Raw genomic sequence first — 22,431 nt, 5'->3', positions numbered from 1 at the left:
ACCCAGGGCAAACTCCAGCTTGAGCAAAACCCTGCTCCACCCTCCGAGCACCCAGGACAGCCTCTGGTGCACACAGCTGCAGCACAACACACAGACCTGCCTGGGAAAATGGGGCCCCACTGGCTGTGCACGCAATTCATCGCCTTGGCCTTCAGGCTCCTGCTGCTCCTCGTCCTGGGCCAGGGTGAGGCTCCCACGGGTGGCCACAGGGATCCTTACTGGATTGGCTGTTAGAGCTCTGGAGCCGGTGGGCTGGCGGGTGAAATGGAAGGGTGTGGTGCCCCTGTGCCCTGGATCTGCCCCTAGGCTGAGAGGGCGTCCTGGTTGCCAGGTGCCAGAGTCAGCAAGAAGGGAGATACAGAGGAGGGAGTTAAGGGGGCAGCTTGTGGTGGAGGCCCTGAGAGCATTTCCTGCCTGTGTTTGTGGCTGACTTGGGTGCTGTGCCTAAGTGCTGTCTGCACGTGCTGTGAACATGTGGTTAGGGCTTCTCCCACTGTGTGCTGACTGCTGTTCTTGGTCAGAGACCCACAGCTGTCCTCTGAGCGGTCCCAGGGCAAGGTCACTGGTCCTGGGAGCACAGGGAGCGTTGGGCTACAACTGGTCTGAGGGGCCACAGGGTCCCCCAGCCCATGCACTTATCTTGGGGCCAAAGGCTTTTAAAAAAAACTTTATTATTATTATTATTATTATTATTATTATTATTATTAAATTAGGCAGAGTTGAGAGACAGGGAGAGAAATCTTCCATCCTGTGGTTCAGTCCCCAAATGGTCACGACAGTGGGAGCTGAGTCAATCTGGAGGCAGGAGCTGTCTCTGGGTTTCCTACGTGGGTTCAGGGGACCAACCTGGAGCACCAGCCACTGCATTCTCAGGCACATTAACATTGAGCTGGATTAAAAATGGAACAGCCAGGACTTGAACCCACACCTATCTGGGATGCTGGCACTACAGATGGAAGTTCATTGTATAATACCGTGGTGCCAGCCTCCCAAAGGCTTGTAATTGAAGGCAAAGCTGGCAGTGTCTTGTGCCCTGCCAGTGCTCTTGGGTCTCTTATCAGAAGCTCAGGCAGTGAGGGCACCAGACCTGGGTGTGTTTTGATCCTTGATACTCTGGGTCAAAAGGCCTACTCCCCCACCCGTTTACCCCCCAACAGTTTCTCAATCTAATCTGCCAAAAGGGATCCATACTCACCCTGCCCTCTGCCCATCCTCCCCCTCCACCCCCTGCTGAAATTTCACCTTTACCTCCCCTTGCCCTCACTCTCCAAGGTGGTTCAGTCTTTCTGGAGGGAAGGCTACCTGGCCTTTCATATGACTCTATTAATCAGTTACTTATCAATTTCTTTAAGGTTTTAATTATTGAAAGACAGCTTAATGAAAGTGAGGGAGAAAGAGATCTTCCAGGGGCTGGCTCACTCCAAAAAGGGCCGTGGCAGGTGGAGATGGGCTACATGGAAACCAAGAATCAGGAACTCCACATGAGTTACATGGGCCCAAGCACTCAGGCTGTCCTCTGCTGTCTTCCCAGGTGCATTAGCAGTGAGCTGGGACTCCCATGGGTGCTCTGATGTGGGATGGTGGCATTACAGGAAACAGTTAACTTATAGGCCACAGCCCTGTCTCTAGGACTCTAACAATATTTCATGTGGGTTCCATGTTCAGAAAGACTACAGCTGATTCTTGGTGTGGGCAAAGAGTCTCCCAATGTTGCAAGAAGGTTCAGGTGTTCCCTGGAGTGTTGCAGTTCCACATTCCTGAAAACAACACAAAAATACATCTTTGGTACTATTATGATGTGCTTATAAGTTGTTTTTTTCCTGGAAAACTTTTTTTAAAAAAGAAACAGAGAGATCAGCACTGACATGCAGAGGGTTAAGTTGCCACCTGCAGTGTCAGCATCCTGTAAGAACTCAAGTTTGAGTCCTGGCTACTCCACTTCTGATCCAGCCGCCTGCTAAAGCACCTGTGAAAGCAGCAGAAGATGGCCTGAGTGCTTTGGCTCCTGCTGCCACCCAAGTGGGAGACCTAGATGGAATTTCTGGCTCCTGGCTTTAGCTTGGGCCTGCCCAAGGTATAATGGCCTTCTGGAGAGTGAATTAATGAATTAATGAATGGAAGATTCTCTTATTTTTTCCCTCTCTTTTACTTCTCACTGAGTATAGTTCCTGACCTCAGCTGTGAAAGTCCACAAGGGCTTTTGGTCACTACAAATGGGCTCTTTCTGATCATCTCATTAGGATGGAATCAGGATGTTTCACACAGGAACTTCATAAAGTGAGTGTGTGTGTTGGTGTGCATCGTGTTCTGGACAAGGCTGAGCTGAGGATGGTAAGAGGGAAGCCACAGCAGCATTGTCTGGAGCAACTCTCACTGATTGTATCTCTCTGCCCACAGGCCAGGACTCCACAAGCCCCATCAGGACCACACGCTCTGGGCAGGTGCGAGGAAGCCTGGTCCACGTGGAAGGCATCAACGTGGGCGTCCATACCTTCCTAGGCATTCCCTTTGCCAAGCCACCTCTGGGACCACTGCGCTTTGCACCTCCTGAACCTGCCAAAGCTTGGAGTGGAGTGAGGGATGGCACCTCCCACCCAGCCATGTGAGCTCTTCCAGGGGCCTGAGGATCATCAGGTCCAGGGTGGGTTTGGGAACCTCCAAGTGCTAGGTCAAGCCAGCTGTCTTTTCATCCACAGCCGATGCCTACCTCTCAGGAATCTTTTGTGAGTCATATAGGAGGTTTTTATTCCAATGCGAAAGGTGGCCATGGGGAAGAAGCAGGAGCAGAGAAAGAGTACATGTGGGAATATGCTTTGATGACCAAGGGGAGGGTATTGTGAATAGGGGCTGGGATGGCTGTCAGGGTGGGAACAAGAGATATGGGCTGCAAGGGATTGGTGGATAGGGTCGTAGAGTACAGAGTCATGAGGTTACAGTGGATTGATGGAGAGCAAGATTACAAGTTTACAGTTGATTGACAAAGAGCAAAATTGAACCTAAAGGGCAAACCTGAAGGAAATTGAGACCTAAGGGAAGCAAATATTTAAAATGGGGTCGGGTCTAAAAGGGCAGGGGGCATTATCAATTTTCAGGGCCAACGTTCAAGTCATTCATCACTACTAACCATCTGTGTGCTGTGGACTTCCTGCGAGAACACTTTCAGTGGGCTTGCCAGGCTCCTGCCAGGTTCTTGGCTCAGGACTTGGGACTCTGAGGCTTTTAGTTCCAGGTGCTGAAGATGGAGGGAGAGACTCAGCTCCCCAAGTTTAGCTTCTGCCACATTCTTGTGCTGCCCTGGTGAGGGGGCATTGTCCTGGGTGAGTTCCCCAGGTGGTCTAGCCAAAGCTTGTAGGAGTCCCTGATTGCATCAATAGATCCTGCAGGTACTTAGATGGGCACCAGTGGAACCAGGCATGAGCACAGAGCTAAACCACGGAAAAGGATATTAGCCAAAAGACGTGTGTGTGTATCACAGCTGGAGGCAGGGCAGGAGTGATGAGTGCCAAGGATCCCAGGAAATTGGCCATCTCACTGTCTTCCCTCAGGAAGGGATGGGCATCCAAACACCCAGCGTGTGTCAGGGAGGCACCTGTGCTCAGGGCCTAACTGTGAGGAGGGACACACTGAAGTCAGCACCTGCAGGCAAAACCTGCCAGGAGACTCCAAGAGTAAGGTGTGCTATATCAGTCTCCACCTGCCTGGAAGGTCCCTGGAAACTGGTGCTATCCCAGCTTCCCAGCAGTTTCAGATGTGTATCTGGGACAGAAGGGATATGAGGGCAGGCTTAAGAATGAGCAGCATCACAGGGAAGAGCAAAGGAGAGAATCAGGGACCCAGGCTCTGGCTTGGGCCACTGTATGGATCCTGCACTAATGTCTGCTTGGGTGATTTCAGGTGTCCACAGAACCTCAATATAATGGGTGATGATGCTAAAAAACTGAATTTCACAATGTTGTCCATTCCCATGTCTGAGGACTGCCTTTACCTCAACATCTACGCACCAGGCCATGCCCATGAGGGCTCCAAGCTGCCTGTGAGTGGGAGGTCAGGGGCAGCTGAGGGTGGGAGGACATCTTGCCCTGACTGGAGGATGGGGAAGGGAAAGGTGACTGTATCCTCCCATGTCATGGATCCTGGTGAGCAGCTCCTCCCTGTGGGGTCCAGGAAGTGCCTCTTCTCCTGGGTGGGCAGCTGAGCACTGGGCATGAGGTCCCAGAAGACTGTCTGTTATGAGAAGACAGAATATATGGGCCCTAATGGACCCAGAACACCTGTAGCATCCAGCTGTCCAGGAGATATACCTAAGGGACTGGGGGTTGTAGGGTTCAGGACTGGGAAACCTCACAGTATTTACCCCGACTTTCAAGGTGATGGTATGGATCCATGGAGGTGCATTGGTTGTAGGCTTTGCTTCGGCATATGATGGCTCCACCTTGGCAGCCTTTGAGGATGTAGTGGTGGTCACCATCCAGTACCGCCTCGGCATCCTGGGATTCTTCAGGTGAGTCTGGGCCTGGGCCGGGCACTGAGGGAAGAACAGTCCTGGCACAGCCCTGCCATCCCTGTTCCTGACATTTCTCAGCACTGGAGACCAGCACGCCAGTGGCAACTGGGGCTACCTGGACCAAGTGGCTGCACTGCGCTGGGTGCAGCAGAACATTGCCCACTTTGGAGGCAACCCTGACCGGGTCACCATTTTTGGCGAGTCTGCTGGTGGTGTTAGTGTGTCCTCGCATGTGCTATCACCCATGTCGCAAGGACTCTTCCACGGAGCCATCATGGAAAGTGGAGTGGCTGTGCTGCCTGGCATCATCGCCAGCTCATCTGAGACGATCTCCTCGGTGAGTTTCCTTCACTGGTGCAGCCTTGACCTATAACTCCCATCTTCTCTCCTGGAGCCTCTGCTACTTTCTCTGTTGTGTCAAAACACATGGACCATCATGCGACTTGGCACTGCCCACCCAAGGGATGGCTGAGGGGCTCAGGTGTCAAAATCCACATGCCTGTGCCTCAGTAGAGTCTGACACAGTTGTGGGCCCTGAAAAGTGGCCCTGTGAGGTCCACCTAGTCTGTAACCAGACAACCAGGTCAGCTCACTGAGGTTGAGATGCTCCAAGTCGGGGAGAGAGGACTAGTGAGTGTCAAGGCTGCAACTGCACACCCATGAGACTGTTCCTGCCTCCAGCTGGGCCTTGGGCACCCTCCTTCTTCTCTTACATGGATGTCTAGCCCATGTGCTTCCTATTCAGGTGGTGACCAACCTGTCTGGCTGTGGCCAGGTGGACTCTGAGACCCTGGTAGGCTGCTTGCGGGCCAAGAGTGAAGAGGAGATCCTGGCAATGAACAAGGTGGGACCTCATTCACTGGGACAAATGGGTGATAGACTCTGGTGCCCTTCAGAGTCTCTGGGCTACCAGCTCATGTTCATGCCTTCCTCCCCTCCCAGTACTCGATGCATAGAGATGACCAAGTCCTGTAAGCCAGACATGGTACTCCATGTGTTGAGCTGTAAGGCCACTGAGTGATCCCGGGTTAAGGGAGAGTTTCAAGAGCAAAAGAAAATTCTGGATCATAAATCTTCTCCACTGCCCTGGGTGTCCCTAGGCCTTCAAGATCATCTCCGGTGTGGTAGATGGCATCTTCTTTCCCAGACACCCCTATGAGCTGCTGGCCTCTGCTGACTTCCAGCCGGTCCCCAGCATCATTGGTGTCAACAACGATGAGTACGGTTGGATCCTCCTCAAAGTGAGTCCAGGCTGAGTTCACAGGAGTCTGTCTCAAGGCCAGGCCTGAGAGGGCAGAGCTCCCAGGAGAACAACTCCCAACCTGAAATCCTCTGCTTGCTCCACAGTTCTTCGGTGTCAGACACACTGAGGATGAAATTAACAGAGTGGCCATGGAGACACTAATACATCAAACATCTGAGCAGTGGGTGAGACCCTTGGGCTCCCGGCCAACAGATCCCTGCCCCTTGGGGACTCCTGGAACCGAGACACACTGGCAGTCTGTGTGCTTGGGGATGGGGTGATCGCGAGCCTGCTCCTTTGCCCCATTCCCTGTCTTTGTCCAGGACATGGGTCAGTTGTCTCTCTCCCTGGCAGTGAGCTGATGATGACTCTGTTCCTGTTCCTCGGGCTAGATGCTGCCTCCTGGTATAAGGGAACAGTTGGTGGATGAGTACCTGGGGGACAACAAGGACCCCAAGACCCTCATGGCTCAGTACCAAGAGATGATGGCAGACTCACTCTTCGTGATGCCAGCGCTCCATGTTGCACATTTTCAGCGTGAGTTCACCTGCAGCTATGGCCACACTAACTGGGGTTCTGCTTTTACTGGCCAGGGCTGAGCACACAGCTTTTGGTTCGGGGAGGTATGTCATATGCTGGCTTCTATCCACATATGGCTGGGTCCCTCAGAGCCAAGTACCCATGTCCTTATTTAAGTTCACCATCCTGTTAGTTTAGGAGATGGACATCAGGGGACAGGGGAAGAGACAAGATTGTAGCAAGGCTAAGTTAGCTACATTGTGTCAATACCTTCCAGCTACAAAGTCCAAGACCAATACCTAACCTCAGGCCCTTGCCACTGACCTCACCTGGGACTCCACCAACACCACCTGAGTCAGACCAAGTGGGCATTGCTCTACTGTCCTCTTGGGTAGTATGAGAAACCCAGGGGAAGGGCCTCCATCCATCACCCTGTGCACTTGTTACCCAGGTTCCCATGCCCCTGTCTACTTCTACGAGTTCCAGCATTCGCCCAAATTTGCAAAGAACTTCCGGCCACCCCACGTCAAGGCCGACCATGGCGATGAAGTTGCTTTTGTCTTCAGATCAATTTTCTTTGGGAAAAAAGGTGAGGCTTCCTCCTTCCTAGGATGGGGATGCAGCAGTTGGCAGTCCTGAGGGGATGCTGTGCCCACTGCACATATGACAGGGCTGAGGCTCAGATGGAATTAAGCACTCCAAGTCTCACAGTTCCCAGGGCTGAGCCAGGACTGTACTGTGAGTGCCTCGAAACCCAGCTCTCTCCTCCTCTGCCCGACCCCATGATAAGAGTCTGTCCTGGGTACAGAGCTGTCTACTGAGTGATATGCCAAGGTCATAAGAGTGAAAACCTACTGGGCCAGTAAGAGGCCAAGTTCAGGTGACTATGAGGTCAGGCTTCATTTAGCAAAGAAAAAGCCAAATCCTTGTGGTCAGTAGCAGGTGAATTTCATATTGGCAGCCAAGGGTCAAGCTCCATTGGGTTGGCAAGTGTGGCCAAGGTGGGGCAGTGGGCCTGCTCCTACTTGAGCTGACCCTGTATCCTTTCTCACTGCAGTGACTCTCACTGAGGAGGAGGAATTGCTGAGCAGGAGGATGATGAAGTACTGGGCCAACTTTGCTCGCACCGGGTGAGACGCTCCAACCTCCCACCTCCCTGGGACCACGGGACCCTTCCCTGTGGGAACCACAGCAGCAGCCCGGTGTTCTGGGTCATGTGACAGCTCCCTCCCCAGTTTCAGGGCCCAGTGGCACATACATGGGTCCTAGCGACCAGGGACACTCTACCCATCCAGCTTATGATCTTGACATCAGGTTTTAACCTCAGAGGCTCCCCATGGGAGAGAGGGTAATACAGCCTGGATTGGGAGGTCCCCATGTGGATCTGACACCAGGCAACATAACAGCTTCCCGAACCTGGAAATTTATTTCCAACCCTACTGGTCTGCATAGTGGTCTGTCTGGACCTCAGGTAGGCTGCTCAGAGTCCCTGTGTTAACCCCTCCCTGACTTCTCATCTGTAGGAACCCCAATGGCGAGGGCCTGCCACACTGGCCTGTCTTGGACCATGAGGAGCAGTACCTACAGCTGAGCACACAGCCTGCAGTGGGCCGGGCTCTGAAGGCCCACAGACGCCAGTTCTGGGCACAAACTCTGCCCAAGAAGATGCAGGAGCTGATGCGGGCTGAGCAGAAGCACACAGAGCTGTAGCTGCCTGTGTCTAGGTGGGTGTCCTGGTCCCATCCACAGCAGTCACTTACCTGCCCTCCTTCCCTTTGGCATACCTTTGTGGAGCACCTGCTGCCTGAGGCTCTGTGTTCTTGCCCTGGGTTCCCTGTGTCAGTTGTACTCACACCATTCCCATGAGGCTGTGCAGTCACAACCTGCAGAAGCCCACTTTCCTCATCTCCAACTGGCATAGGACATGTCCTTCTCACCTCCTCTTCTTCCTCTTCCTGATCCTCTCCTCTCTTCCCAACCCCAGGCCATAGAAATCCAGTGGGAACTGCTTTGTGGGTTGTTGTCCACCCTAGGTGTCAGAAGCCTTCATATTCCGCCCAGCACATCCTGCGAGCTCATGTCTGTAAGCAACCCATAGGGGACCTGGGCACCTGGAGACACGGTGTCCTGGTGCCCTCAGGCTGCCATGAGTGGCCTCCTTCCACTCCCTTCATGTTGCCACAAATAAAGGCTCCCATTCCTTCAGCTGAGAAATACTCATCCGGGTAACCTTGCCACATACTCATGCAATTGTCTCTGTAACACTATCTTTCAAATAAAATAAATCTTTAAATATACACACACATAAAAGGTATTTGTTAGCCTTCTGTATATTGTGTTATTGGAAATATTTATTCAGATCTTTTGACCAATTAAAAAAAATCTATCCACTTGAGAGGTAGAGGCAAGGAGAGAAAGATGAATAAAGAAAGCAAGGGCTCTCATCCTCTGAGTCATGTCCCATGTGTTTCCTGAGGCCTGGATGCAAGAACTGGGAGTCGCAAAACAATCAGGTTTCCTCTGTGGGTGTCTGGGACCCAATCATTTGAACCATCTCCGTTGCCTAGCAGGAAGCTAGGGGTAGGAATCAGAGTGTGGGGGCCAAGGAAGTCAAAGGATACGGGACATAGTCATTCTCTTAACATCTTAGCCACTGTAGCAAAGGCCTACCGCGATCTGTCCACTTCCTATGTGTTTGATAAGTTGAGTTTTCTGTATCCTGGACTCTATTCCTTGCTAGATGCACAGGCTGAATGAATGTGTGTCCTCCTTCTAGCCCGCTGACCTGTGTGATGCTTCCTGGGGTTTGTACGTTCCCTCCCCATGGAGCAGCACTTCTCCTGAGCCACCAAGGTGTCTTCTTTCTGATCCTCATGAAGCACACGTGCATCTGAGCATGGGCGGGTTAGACAGACTGCCTAGGGAAGGAATGGACTCTCCGGGCAGGGCTCCCAACTCAGCTGTGTCTGTTGAACTCCTCTGCCTGGATGACCAGCAGGCTTCTTTGTCAAGGGGAGAAAAGAACTGGTGTCAGAGCAGGGTGGGGACATGGAAAACCCGGGGTACCACTAGCACTAGGGCAGGAAAGGGTCCCATGGATTAGGGAGGGGAGAGCAGAAACACTCAGGGGAAGGGCCCAGAAAAGCAGGGAGCTCCAGTGCGGAATCTGGAGTTTCTAGGATCTGGACAGTCACACCTCCTAGCCTTAGCTCAGAGCCTCCATGACACCCAGCAGGAAGTGCAGAGCCAGTTATCTGTGGGGATTTTAATCTCATGCCTCTTTGAAGAACGCCTTCTGAGTTATCCAATTACAAACTCATTGCTGCTTGCAGTCTATCCTGACACTGCAGTTGGCCATAACTCCAAGACTGAGAGGAGGGTCCTGGGCAGCCAGGAGAGAAGAGAAGCAGCCCCAGTACTGCGCCTGCATTGACTTCCACCAGCTCAGCTGGTTCCTGCTCTCCCATGAGATCTCCTTGCCCTGCCCCAAAGACTGCCCAGCCCACTTCCTGCCCACTTCAAATTTTGGCATGGATACATCTTGATCTGTACCCAGGGTGCCCAGGGCAGCCTCTGGGGCACAAGTGGAGCACATGAAGACATGCCCAGAACCATGTGGCCACACAGAATATGTACGCGGTTCTGTGCCGTGCCCTGTGGGCTCCTGCTGCTCCTAATCACTGGCCAGGATGAGGCTCCTGCATGCAGGCACTGGGACCCGGGTCAGATCTGCAGTTAGAGCCCGAGTTGGTGGAATGGCCGGCACCTGGGAGGAAGTGGGAGAGGGTGATGTCTGCACTAGAAACAACAAGCTGTGAGCTCAGCAGGAGGTTTTGAGTGGAGCTGCTCGGGATAAGCCATGGGACAGGTGCAGGAGAGGATTTAGGCCCATTCCTTTCTGTGCTTGTGGATGCACCAATGCATATGCCCAGTCAAAGGATAGTAATGAACCTGAGTGTTTCTGCCACAACTCTAATCAAGGAGGCCCCTGCGAGGTAAGTGATGGGCAGACTACAGAAGCCTCGGGTGCCAATTCTAGGTCCCTTCTGAGACTCAGGAGCACCTGTACCCCATGCTGCTGCCTAGGGAGTAGGTGATGGCCTACATGCATGGCCTTCTTAACAAAAGCTCAGGCCACACATGTCAGGCTCCTGGGGTGTGTCCTTCATCTTTTATCTGCTCATTCAGAAGGCTCAGACTGGAGCCAGCCTGCTAGAGCATCAGGTTAAATTACTACTTGGAGCACTGCATCCCACAAGGGTGCACATTCCAGTTGTGCTTGATCTACTTCCAATCCTTCTCTCTCTGCTAATGCACCTGGGAAAGCAGCAGAAGATGGCCCCAATGCATGGGCCCAGGCACCCATGGCAGAGACACAGATGGAGTTCCAAGTCCCTGGCTTAGGACTGACCCAGCCCTGGCTGTTGGGCTGTTTGAAGAGGAACCAGTAGACAATTCTGTCTCTCCCTCTCTCAGAAAACTTGACGTTTTAAAAAGTAAGTAGATCTGTAAGAAAATACAAAAATAACCAAAGCCCAAGGATTCTTCCTAAGCACTTTCCCAATCTAATGTGCCAGCAGCAGTCCACACTCTTGCTTCTTCTGGGCTTATCCAACAGGATCCCTCCCTCCTTGTCTTTGCTTGGTCTCTCCCAGGTGAACAGGACATTCTAGGCAGAAGGCTCAACCTCACACTTAGTGGCTCCCATTGAAATCATGTGTTGTGCTGGTTCCCATCTCAGAAAGAACACGGTGTCTCTGGGTATTCCGGGAGTCCAGCACCACCATGCTGACTCTGCAGATGCTGCCATCCTGGGTACCAGGGCAGCACCTGTGTAGAAGCTGCCCATGTCCTCTATGTGATCATCCAGCTCCAGCTCATCTATCACTAATACAGCGTAAGCATTGTTTCACTTGCTATGGCACTCTCTGTTTATGGTGCATGATGGGAAACATGTCAACAACCACCACAAAGGCGATCTTCGGCCTGGTTGCAGTCAGCCCAGTGAGCTGAGTTGATGGAAACTGAATCTCTAATGTGGGTGACTCCAGCACCAGAGCAGTCACTGTCTCCAGGCAACTTCTGCCTTGTCTGGAGTGCACTCTTCCTGTGGCAAATATGGAAGCTAAACCCAGGCTCTTTGTTGCAGGGTGAAGGCTGCCCAAGCTGCTCCTTCACTGTAGGGCTGTGTTTGGCAGTGCTTTCAGTTCTTTTGGGGTTGATATTTAGGGTTGCAGCCACTGGTCCTATGGCAATGCCAGCTGCAATCACTTGAAAAACTGCCCAATTGGCTTCCAGAGCAGTTGCACCATATTCCCTTGCCACTTGCACTTTGTGAAGGCTCCAATTTCTCCACATCCTGACCTATACTCTTGATGACCTATTGCCGGTTCTTGTTGATTTTACTGTGTTTTGAGTCTCTTTTACTCTGCATGCCACCTCTTGCCTCTGCCTCTCTTTTCATTTGCTTCTAATTGTGCTGATTTTAAAGAACCCAAGAACTTCCTTCTGGTTTTGCTAGGGTTGGTAGCACCATGTAGGTTCTGCTGATGGTGCCCTGGTGGTAGCAATGAATCATACCCATGTGCTCTGTGCATTTGTAACTCTATTCTAGAGGTGACTTCAGATTCTGGTTCTAGGTTTCAGCTTGCATTTTTGGCAAGGTTGCTATGCAGTGCTGTAATTCCCAATAGGAAATCTGTGGTGTTTGGTTGTATTGCTTCATGTGTCAAAATATGTCCTAGAGAGGGGACTACACCACCAGTATGGGGTCAACTGGTGGGAAGTCCCTACCTGATCAAGCCACCCTGCCCATAGGTGCCAGTTCTGGACCTGGTATCTGCTCCCAGAAGATCCAGGAGCTGATGAGGGCTGAGCAGGTGCATGTGCAGATGTAGCTACCACAAAAGATCCTTGGGAGGACTCATGGGCCAGTGCCCACTTGTTCTCCTCTGTGAGGACAGTGATTTCAGTGGCTCCAGTATTGAGGGGAGGGTGTCATGGGGCAAGCAGTGACAGGGACTGAAATGGGGAGGCTATGTTCACATTTGTTGCCTGTGGGTCCACTTTTGATATCTGCCAGGGTAGGTTCCCCTTGAACCCCAAACCCCGCCCAGTAATGCTCACTCCGCCCAGTCCCTGCCCAGTACAAATTCCAGCTTGGCAATTGCCTTGTTCCTCCCCTACAGCACTCAGGGCAGCCTCTGGGGGCATACAGTGGCACACACACGGACCTGCCCGGGAACATGTGGCGGCACTGGCTGTGCACCCGGCTTGGCAGCTTCGCCTGCGGACTCATGCTGCTCCTTCTTCCAAGCCAGGGTGAGGCTCTCACGGGTGTCCACAGGGACCTGGGTCAGACTGGCAGTTATAATCGGAGAGCACGTGGATGGTGTGGACAAATGTGAGGGTGGGTGGTGATGGGACTGCCCCTTGTGTCCCTGTGTGCCAGGAGGCTGAAAGGGGATCATGGTTTCCAGGGACCAGATGCAGTGAGAAGGGAGACCAACAGGAGGGCGTTCAAGGGGCCAGCTTGTGGAGGAGGGGCTGAGTAGTTTCCTGCTGCCTGTGTTTCTGCCTGATGTTGCTGCTGCCTGCAGGTGCTGTGAACATGCAGTTAGGGTTGATTATCAGTTGGCTGCTCTTGCCCAGAGACCCCCAGCCAACTCTGAGGGGTCTCTGAGGCAATGCCACTGGCCCTGGGAACACAGGCAGCATGAGGCTGCAGCTGGTCTGAGGGTCCACAGGGTCCCCCAGCTCATGCACTTTTCCTGGGGGCAAAAGTTCTCTTTTCTTTTCTTTTTTTTCAATTGTTTGTATTCTTATTGGGAAGGCAGATTTAGTGAAAGAGGAGAGCCAGAGAGAGAAATCTTCCATCCTAGGGTTCATACCCCAAATGGCCACAACAGCAGGAGCTAAGGATTGGAGCCAGGAGCTTCCTCTGGATTCTTGCAGGGAGGGCGGAGGGAGGTGATGCAGTGACCAAGGACTTGGGCTACTAACAACTGCTTTCCCAAGCACATTATTACTGAGCTGGATAGGAAGTGGAGCAACCAGCACTTGAAGCAATATGGGATGGTGGTGCCACATGCAGAAGCTTAGCCTGTAACACCATGCTGCTAGCTCCCCATAGGCTTGTAATCGAAGGCAAAGCTGATGGTACCCTGTGCCTGAGAGTGCCCTTGGGTCTATCTCAGAGTTCCGCCTATGTGGGCACCAGACCTGGGTGTGTTTTGATCCTTGATGCTCTAGGTCAAAGGCCTCCTCCCCTACCCCTTCTCAATCTAATCTGCCAAAAGGGATATACACTCACCCTGCCCTCTGCCTATCCTCCCTCTCCCTCCACCCGCCTTCCCTCTGAAATTCCAGCCTTACCTGCCCTTTGCCCATACTCTCAAGGTGACCCAGTCCTTACAGAAGGGAGAGCTACCCGGCCTTCCAAATGGCTCTGTTAGTCATTGGTGTATCAACTTGTTTAAGAGATTACTTACATGAAAGATAAATTTATGGGAGTGAGGGAGAGGTAGAAAGGGAATGAGATCTTGAAGGGCTGGCTCACTCCCTGAAGAGCCGTGGCAGGTGGAGATGGGCTACATGGAAACCAAGAATCAGGAACTCCACATGAGTTACATGGGCCCAAGCACTCAGGCTGTCCTCTGCTGCCTTCCCAGGTGCATTAGCAGGGAGCTGGATCAGAAGCAGTGAGCTGGGACTCCCATGGGTGCCCGGATGTGGGATGTTGGCGTCACAGGCTACAGTTAACCTGCTGGGCCACAGCCCTGTCTCCAGAGCTCCAACAGTATTTCATGTTGGTCTCACATTAACAAAAACTACAGCCTTCTCTTTGTGTTGGCACAAAGTCTTCCCAAGTTATAACAAGGCACCAATGCTCCCTCGATGTCCTCTGCTTTTACCACCAGATAACAACAGAAAAACATGCTTGACACTATTATGATTAGTCTGTAAGCTTTTTTTTTTTTTCTGGAATAATTCTTATTTAAAGAAGCAATGTAGGGATCAGAGCTACAGTGCAAATGATTCAGCTCCCTGCTAAGATGGCCCAAGTCTTGGGCCCCTGTCAATCATGTTTGAGACACCGAAGGACTTTCTCCTGACTTCAGCCTGTGCCATTTCAAGCTGTATGGCCTTTGCAGAGTGAACCAATGGATGGAAGATTCTCCTTGCTGTCTCTTTTTCTCTGTTTTCTGCTTCCCACCCAATCCAAACCAAAAAGCACGAAGCTTGGCAACAGAATGGCTCATTCTATTCATTAATGGATCAGGATAGTATCATAGTGTTGTGTGTGTGTGTGTGTGTGTGTGTGTGTGTGTGTGTATGGATCTGGGTACAGGACAAGGCTGAGCTGAGGACAGCAAAGAAGAAACTACATGAGTAGTATTGGGGGTAGCTGGTGTGGCAGCCCGCCCTGATTGTATCTCTCTGCCCACAGGCCAGGACTCCACAAGCCCCATCAGGACCACACACTCTGGGCAGGTGCGAGGAAGCCTGGTCCACGTGGAGGGCACCAACGTGGGCGTCCACACCTTCCTGGGCATTCCCTTTGCCAAGCCACCTCTGGGATCACTGCGCTTTGCACCTCCTGAACCTGCTGAAACTTGGAGTGGAGTGAGGGATGGCACCTCCCATCCAGCCATGTGAGTTCTCCCAGGGTCCCGGGGAGCATTTGGTCTTGGATCCTAAAAGTGCTAGGCCAGGCCTGGCTGACCTTCCATCCTCAGCTGACAGCTTACAGCCTTAGTGTGCTATGGACACCCATGTGAACACTTCCATTGGGTCTTGCCAGGCTCCTGCCAGACTGTTGGCTCAGGACTTGGGACTCTGAGGCCTTTAGCTCCAGGTGCTGAAGATGGAGGCAGAGACCCAGCTCCCCAAGTTTAGCTTCTGCCACATCCCTGTGCTGCCAATGGGCACTGTTCTGGGTGACCTCCCCAGGTGGGTTCCTTAATATCGTAATAGTCCCCAGCTCTATCAGCCTGTCCTTCAGGCTCCCAAGATGGGCACCAGTGGAGGCTTGGCACAACAATGAGCTACCCACAGGCCAAGGACATGGTCTAAGGGAGAAGTGTGTATCACCGCTGGAGGCTGACAGGAGTGATAAGGCTCCCTGGACATGGGCAATCCCACTGCCTTCCCTGGAGAAGAGATGGGCATCCATGCACCCAGCACGTGTGTAGGAAACCCCTGTACTTCATGCCTGACTGTGTAGGGGGACACAGCATTGAGGCAAGCACCTGTAGGGAAACTTCCCACAGAGACTCTGAGAGTCAGGTATGCTTTTTCAGTCCCCACCTACATAGAGGGTCCCTGAGAGTTGATGCAACCCCAATTTCCTCTGAGTCTCATGTCTACATACAGGATAGTAGGGACATTAGGACAGGCTAATGAATTAATATGGGTAAAGTGGGTAGCAAAAAGAGAAAGTCAAGACAAATCTGGGACCCAGGCTTTAACTTGGGCCACTGCATGTATCCTGCACTAAATTTACCTTGGGCGGGCCCAGGTGTCCACAGAACCTCGCAATAACGGGTGATGCTGCTGTGCTGTCCCTGCTGTCCATGCCCATGTCTGAGGACTGCCTGTACCTCAACATCCATGCACCAGCCCACGCTCATGAGGGCTCCAAGCTGCCTGTGAGTGGGAGGTCAGGGGCAGCTGGGGCTGGGAGGACATCTTGCCCTGACTGGAGGATGGGGAGGGGAGAGGTGAATGTGGCCTCCCATATCATGGATCCTGGTAGGAGCTCCTCTCTTGGTGTCCAGGAAGTACCCTTTTCCCTGTGGGTATTTCAATGATAGATATGGGGTCCCATGGCCTGGTTGCTGCCAGAAGTCAGAATGCGTGGACCCTGGAGGGCGGGGACATCTGTAGCACCCTGAGAACCAGGAAAAGTACTAGAGAAAAGAGGGCAGCAGTGTTCAGACTATGGAAACTTCACAGTATTGGTCTTGACTTTCCTAGGTGATGGTGTGGATCCATGGCGGTGGGCTGGTTATGGGCATGGCTTCGGTATATGATGGCTCCACCTTGGCGGCCTTTGAGGATGTGGTGGTGGTCACCATCCAGTACCGCCTGGGCATCCTGGGATTCTTCAGGTAAGCCTGGGCCTGGGCCTGGGCAGTGAGGGAGGAGGGCCCTGACACAGCCCTGCCATCCCTGTCCCTGTTACTTCTCAGCACTGGAGACCAGCATGCCAGTGGCAACTGGGGCTACCTGGACCAAGTGGCCGCACTGCGCTGGGTGCAGCAGAACATTGCCCACTTTGGAGGCAACCCTGACCGGGTCACCATATTTGGCGAGTCTGCAGGCGGTATAAGCGTGTCCTCACATGTGCTGTCACCCATGTCTCAAGGGCTCTTCCATGGAGCCATCATGCAGAGTGGAGTGGCTGTGCTGCCTGGCCTCATTTCCAGCTCATCTGAGATGATATACACAGTGAGTGTCCCCAAAGGCCTAGCCCAACCCCCCAAATCCATCTTCCCTCTTGGGGCATCTGTTACAATCTTGATTGTGTTGGTGCGCAAGGCCCAACAGGTGTCTCAGCACTGCCTACCCTAGGGATGGCTGAGAAACTCAGTGGTCAGAATCCACATGCCTGTGCCTCAGTAGAATCTGACACTGTTCTGGGCCCTGAAAAGCCACCCCTCTGAGTCTGAACTTGTCTGTAGCCAGCTAAGCAGGCAGAGTTCACTGAGGCTGAGATTCTCCATGTCAGAGAGGAGGCATCCAAGCCACAGCTGTGCATCCACAAGACTCTGCTTCTGCGTCCCTCTGGGCCTCGGGCACCCTCCTTTCTCTCCTGCATGGGCCTGTAGCACCTGTATGCTCCCTTCCCAGGTGGTGGCCAACTTGTCTGGCTGTGGCCAGGTAGACTCTGAGACCCTGGTGGGCTGCTTGCGGGCCAAGAGTGAAGAGGAGATGCTGGAGATAACCAAGGTGGGACCCCATTCACTGGGACAAAGGGGTGATTGGTGTGGTGCCCTTAAAAATCCCTGGCTATGAGCTCATGTCCAAGTCTTTTTGTCCTGCAACTCTTAATTGGCAAGGGTTGAGGCAGTTCTTTAAACCATGCATGGTACCCCATTTGGTGTGGTATTTGTGCACTGGGATGAGCTAGGCGTCGAGGAGCATCTCAAAAGCAAAACCTCTCCCTGGCCCTGGGTACCCCTAGCCCTTCAAGATCATCTCTGCAGTGGTGGATGGCATCTTCCTGCCCAGACACCCCTATGAGCTGCTGGCCTCTGCTGACTTCCAACCCGTCCCCAGCATCATTGGTGTTAACAACGATGAGTATGGCTGGATCATCCTCAAGGTGAGCCCAGGATGATTTTTCCAGAAGTCTGTCTCATGTTTAGTTCTCAGGGTAGTCCACCCACCTACAGCCCACAACCTTCTGCCACCTCCCAGTCTTTCACTGACAGAGAGCCCGGGGATGAAATCAACAGAGCAGACATGGAAGCACTAATACATCAGACATCTGAGCAGTGGGTGAGTCCCTGGGGCTCCCACCAACAGCCTCCTGCCCCAACAGCCCATAGTCCCAATAGTTCCTTTCCCCGTGGGCTCACGGAACAGAGTCACAGCAACCAGTGTGTACTTGGGGAGGGAATGGCCCTCAGCCAGTTTTTTTGCCCCATTTCCGGTCTTTACCCAGGAACTTTGTCAGCTGCCCCTCTCTCTGGAAGCCTGGCTTCCTAACTCTGTCCCTGTACCCTGAACTAGATGCTGCCTCCTGGCATAGGGCAAAAGTTGGTGGATGAGTATCTGGGAGCCCACGAGAACCCCAAGACCCTAATGGCTCACTTTCAAGATATGATGACCGATGCACTTTTTGTGATGCCTGCACTCCATGTCGCACATTTTCATCGTGAGTATGTCCGTGGCTAAGGCCAAAAGGCCTACACTTGGATAGCACAGAGTTAGCTCTCAGGGAGGAATGTTCTGTCCTAGTCATATCTTGGCTGTGTCTCTCAGCACCAGGTTCCCATACCCTTTGTCTCATTCCAGCTTACTGTTAGTTCAGGAACTCAACATCTCCATCAGGGGACAGGGGAAGAACAGGGGTGAGACAGTTTAATTGTGTCAAGACAGCTACAAAGTCCCAGGCGAAAGCTAAGACCTAACCCAGGTTCTTGTCACTGCCCTTCTCACCTGGATATGTGCCAGCACTTCCAAGATCACACAGTGGGCATCTTTTTGCTTTCTTCTTGGGTAGTGTGGGAAACCCAGGGAAGGAGTCACCACTTGTCACCCTGTGCACCTGTCACCCAGGTTCCCACGCCCCTGTCTACTTCTACGAGTTCCAGCATTCACCCAGTTTCATGAAGGACTTCCGGCCATCATATGTGAGGGCTGACCACGGTGATGAGATTCCCTTTCTCTTCAGATCCACTTTCTTTGGGACAAAAGGTGAGGCTTCCTCCTTCCCCAGGATGGGGATGCAGCAGTTGGGAGTCCTGAGGGGGTGCTGTGCCCACTGCACAGATGACAGGGCTGAGGCACAGATGGAATCAAGCACCCCAAGTCCCACAGCTCCCAGGGCTGAGTCAGGACTGCACTGTGAGTACCTCCAGACCTGGCTCCCTTCTCTTCTGGCTGGCTCTAATGAATGTATGGCCTGGGTGCAGAGCTGACCCCTGAGTGATCCCTCAAGGTGAGAAGCATGAAACCTACTATGCCAGTAAGAGGCCAAGTTCAGGTGAATTTGAGAACTGGTTTGGATAACAAGTTTGGCAAAGGAAAAGTAAAATCTGGTAGTTTAGGAGAAAGCAAGCTTCATAATGGGAGCCAAGAGTAAAGCGCCACTGGACTGGCATGTGTGATCAGGTGGAAAAGAGGGCCTGTGCTGGCCTGAGCTGACCCTGTGTCCTTCCCTGCTGCAGTGACTCTCACTGAGGAGGAGGAGCTGCTGAGCAGGAGGATGATGAAGTACTGGGCCAACTTTGCTCGCACCGGGTGAGACACCCCAGTCTAACCTCCCTGGGCCACGGGACCCTCCGCTGTGGGGACCTCAGCAGTGTCCTTAGTCATGTGACAATGCCCTCCCCTGCTTCAGGATCTGCTGGCTACACAAGGGTCCTGTGGATCAGGGACACTCTCCTCATTCACCCCACTTTGTGTCCTGGACTTAGCCAAGAGCTGACACTCTCAGATTTTTTCCCTTGGGAGTGAGGGACACCACTGTCCTGGTTGGCAGATCTCCATAAAGCTATCGTCAGGGGAGGTGACAGCTCTCCTGTATTGCTAACTATCCCTCCTGGTCTGCAAGGCAAGCTGGCCTGGCCCTAGCCAGGGCACTCAGGGGTTAAGGCCTCAGAAGTCTCACCATCCCCACTTTTGACCTCTCATCTGCAGGAACCCGAATGGCAAGGACCTGCCACACTGGCCCGTCTTGGACCAGGAGGAGCAGTACCTGCAGCTGAACACACAGCCTGCAGTGGGCCGGGCTCTGAAGGCCCACAGACACCGGTTCTGGACACAAACTCTGCCCAAGAAGATGCAGGAGCTGATGCGGGCTGAGCAGAAACACACAGAGCTGTAGCTGCCTGTGTCTATATGGGGGCCCCTTTCCCACCCTCAACTGTCCCTTGTCTACCCTCTGTCCCCTCGGCATACCCTTGTCAAAATCCTGCTGTCCAGGGTTCTCTGCCCAGCCTGCCCTGGGTGCTCTTCACCAGGTGCGTTCAAAACTGCCCCCGTGGGATGATGCCTGTTGGTGCCCAAAGAAGCCCACCTTCCTCCTCATCCACTTGTCCTGGACCTCTTCTGCTTGCCTTACATCCTCTTCCCCACCCTGGCTCTCCTATCCTCCTAGCCCCAAGCCATAGAAATCTAGTGGGAACTGCTTTGTGGATTGTTGCCTATCATTGCATGCCAGAAACCCTCCTCCAGCATGCCCTGTAAGCTCATGTCTGTAAACTGCCCATAGGTACCTGGGTACCTGGATCACCAAGTCCTGGTGCCTTCAGGCTGCCATGAGTGACCTCTTTCCATTTCCTCCATGTTGCCACAAATAAAGGCTCCAGTTCCTTCAGCTGAGAAATACTCATCTGAGTAACCTTGCCACAGTTTCACACACCTGGCAGCTTGCAGGGCTCAGGTATCAGAAAAATCACTATACAAATGCAGGGTGCAGGTACCCCTTCTACTATATTTTTGTTTCTTAGCATATTTACCAGACAGGAATTCTTGAGATTATAGTAGAAATTTCACTTAAAAACAAAAACGAAAACCTTTGTTTTAAATGCGTTTCTTATGCTGCTTTAAATATTGGACCCAAAATCAACTTTTGAGGCACTTCCATAGAGTTTCCCACGAGGTCTCCACTATGTCACATTCCATTTCACAGGTTAGAAGTGTCCTCTTGGGCCCAGCGGCATGGCCTAGCAGCTAAAGTGAACGTGCCGGGATCCCATATGGACGCCAGTTCTAATCCCGGCAGCTCCAATTCCCATTCAGTTCCCTGCTTGTGGCCTGGGAAAGCAGTCAAGGACAGCCCAATGCTTTGGGACCCTGCGCCCATGTGGGAGATCCAGAAGAGGTTCCTGGTTCCCAGCTTCGGATCAGCACAGCACTGGCCATTGTGTTCACTTGGGGAGTGAATCATTGGACGGAAGATCTTCCTCTCTGTCTCTCCTCCTCTCTGTATATATGACTTTGTAATAAAAATAAATAAATCTTAAAAAAAAAGAAAACACAAAAATAACCAAAGCCTCAAGACTTTGTCCCAGCCTTTTCCCAATCCAACCTTCTAGGAGTAGTCCACACTCCTGCTTCTTTCTGGGGCTCACCCAGCAGGCTCCCTCTCTCCCTGCCCTTGTTGGGTCTCTCCCAAGTGACCAGGACAATCTAAGCAGAAGACTCAGCCCCACACTGGATAGCTCTCATTAAAATCATGTGTGGGGCTGGTTCCCATCTCAGAAAGGACACATTGTCCCTGGGTATCCTGGGAGTCCAGGACCACCGTGCTGCCATCCTGGGTACCAGGAGCATCTGTGTAGAAGCTGCCCTTGTTCTCCATGTAATCTGATCTAGCTCCAGCTCACCTATCACTAATACTGCAAGGAGTCAGACAGGATAATACACAATTAGGGTCTCTGGTCCCTGGTGAAGTTACCTTGTAAAATATAAAACCTTGCTTTTTCCCATTACCCTTTCAAGAGTACATTCTCGGGCCCCGCGCGGTGGCGCAAGTGGTTAAGGTCCTCGCCTTGCATGCCCGGGATCCCTTATGGGCGCCGGTTCTATCCCGGCGGCCCCGCTTCCCTTCCAGCTCCCTGCCTGTGGCCCGGGAAGGCAGTCGAGGACGGCCCGGAGCCTTGGGACCCTGCACCCGCGTGGGAGACCCGGAAGAGTCTGCTAGCTTCGGACCGGTATAGCATCGTCCGTTGCGCTCACTTGGGGAGTGAATCATCGGATGGAAGATCTTCCTCTCTGTCTCTCCTCTCTGTGTATCCTCTCTGTGTATCCGCCTTTCCAATAAAAAAATAATAAAAATAAATCTTTAAAAAAAAAAAAAGAGTACATTCTCCCCAGGTTCACGCAAGGTCTTATTGAGGGAAAACAAAGACACAGATTCAACATATCCCTTCCCATCTTTTAGAATGACAAAAGCAGGGAGACACAGCTTAAAATAACCCCCATTTCTGAGACCTGTCGGAGATAGTGCCTGAGATTTCAGCTTATGAGATCAGGAGGAGGGAGGCACCAGTCACACCTTTATGAAGTCGACTGTACAGCGTTGTATACTCCCAATAGGAAATCTAGCTGCTGGTTGTATCACTTCACGTGACAAAGTATTTCCTGGAGAGGTGCTTGCACCTCTCCTGATCGTCTTTCTGCCCATGGGTGTCAGATCTGGACCAGGTATCTGTCCTAAAAGATCCAGGAGCTGATGGGGGCTGAGCAGGAGGAGCGCGTGGTGCTGTATGACAGACTCACAGGCCAGGACCCACTCATACTCACAGAGCAGCTGTGACTGGATTGTTCATCCATGTGGCCACCCACACGTCATTCTGTCCTTCCATTCAACAGAGATGGGGACCTACCACCCTGTAAACATGTGTGCCCTGTCCCAAGGTCATATCTGGACAACTAACATCTCTCTTAGCCCCCTCTGAATTCTTGCCAGCTAGCTGTTCTAAGATAA

At 52.5% G+C, this 22,431-nt stretch overlaps 1 protein-coding gene and 1 pseudogene across 1 annotated transcript; both read left to right on the top strand.

Annotated features, from left to right (window-relative positions):
- Positions 1–108: 108 nt before the first annotated feature.
- LOC121157798 (cocaine esterase-like) lies at positions 109–8,477 on the top strand. The gene is made up of 11 exons (XM_040982177.1): positions 109–184; positions 2,398–2,602; positions 3,895–4,033; positions 4,368–4,501; positions 4,583–4,841; positions 5,250–5,348; positions 5,605–5,745; positions 6,140–6,284; positions 6,718–6,807; positions 7,324–7,396; positions 7,790–8,477. The coding sequence occupies exons 1-11, from the start codon at positions 109–111 to the stop codon at positions 7,974–7,976; spliced, it is 1,548 nt and encodes a 515-aa protein (XP_040838111.1). The 3' UTR covers positions 7,977–8,477.
- A 3,653-nt stretch (positions 8,478–12,130) lies between these two features.
- LOC121158022 lies at positions 12,131–20,178 on the top strand (annotated as a pseudogene).
- Positions 20,179–22,431: the final 2,253 nt, after the last annotated feature.

This window comes from Ochotona curzoniae, unplaced genomic scaffold (assembly GCF_017591425.1).
Source record: "Ochotona curzoniae isolate NIBS_2020 unplaced genomic scaffold, NIBS_Ocur_1.0 contig_3622, whole genome shotgun sequence".
Taxonomy (NCBI): domain Eukaryota; kingdom Metazoa; phylum Chordata; class Mammalia; order Lagomorpha; family Ochotonidae; genus Ochotona; species Ochotona curzoniae.
Note: the sequence above shows the minus strand (reverse complement) of the source record. Positions and strands in the feature narration are given on the sequence as shown.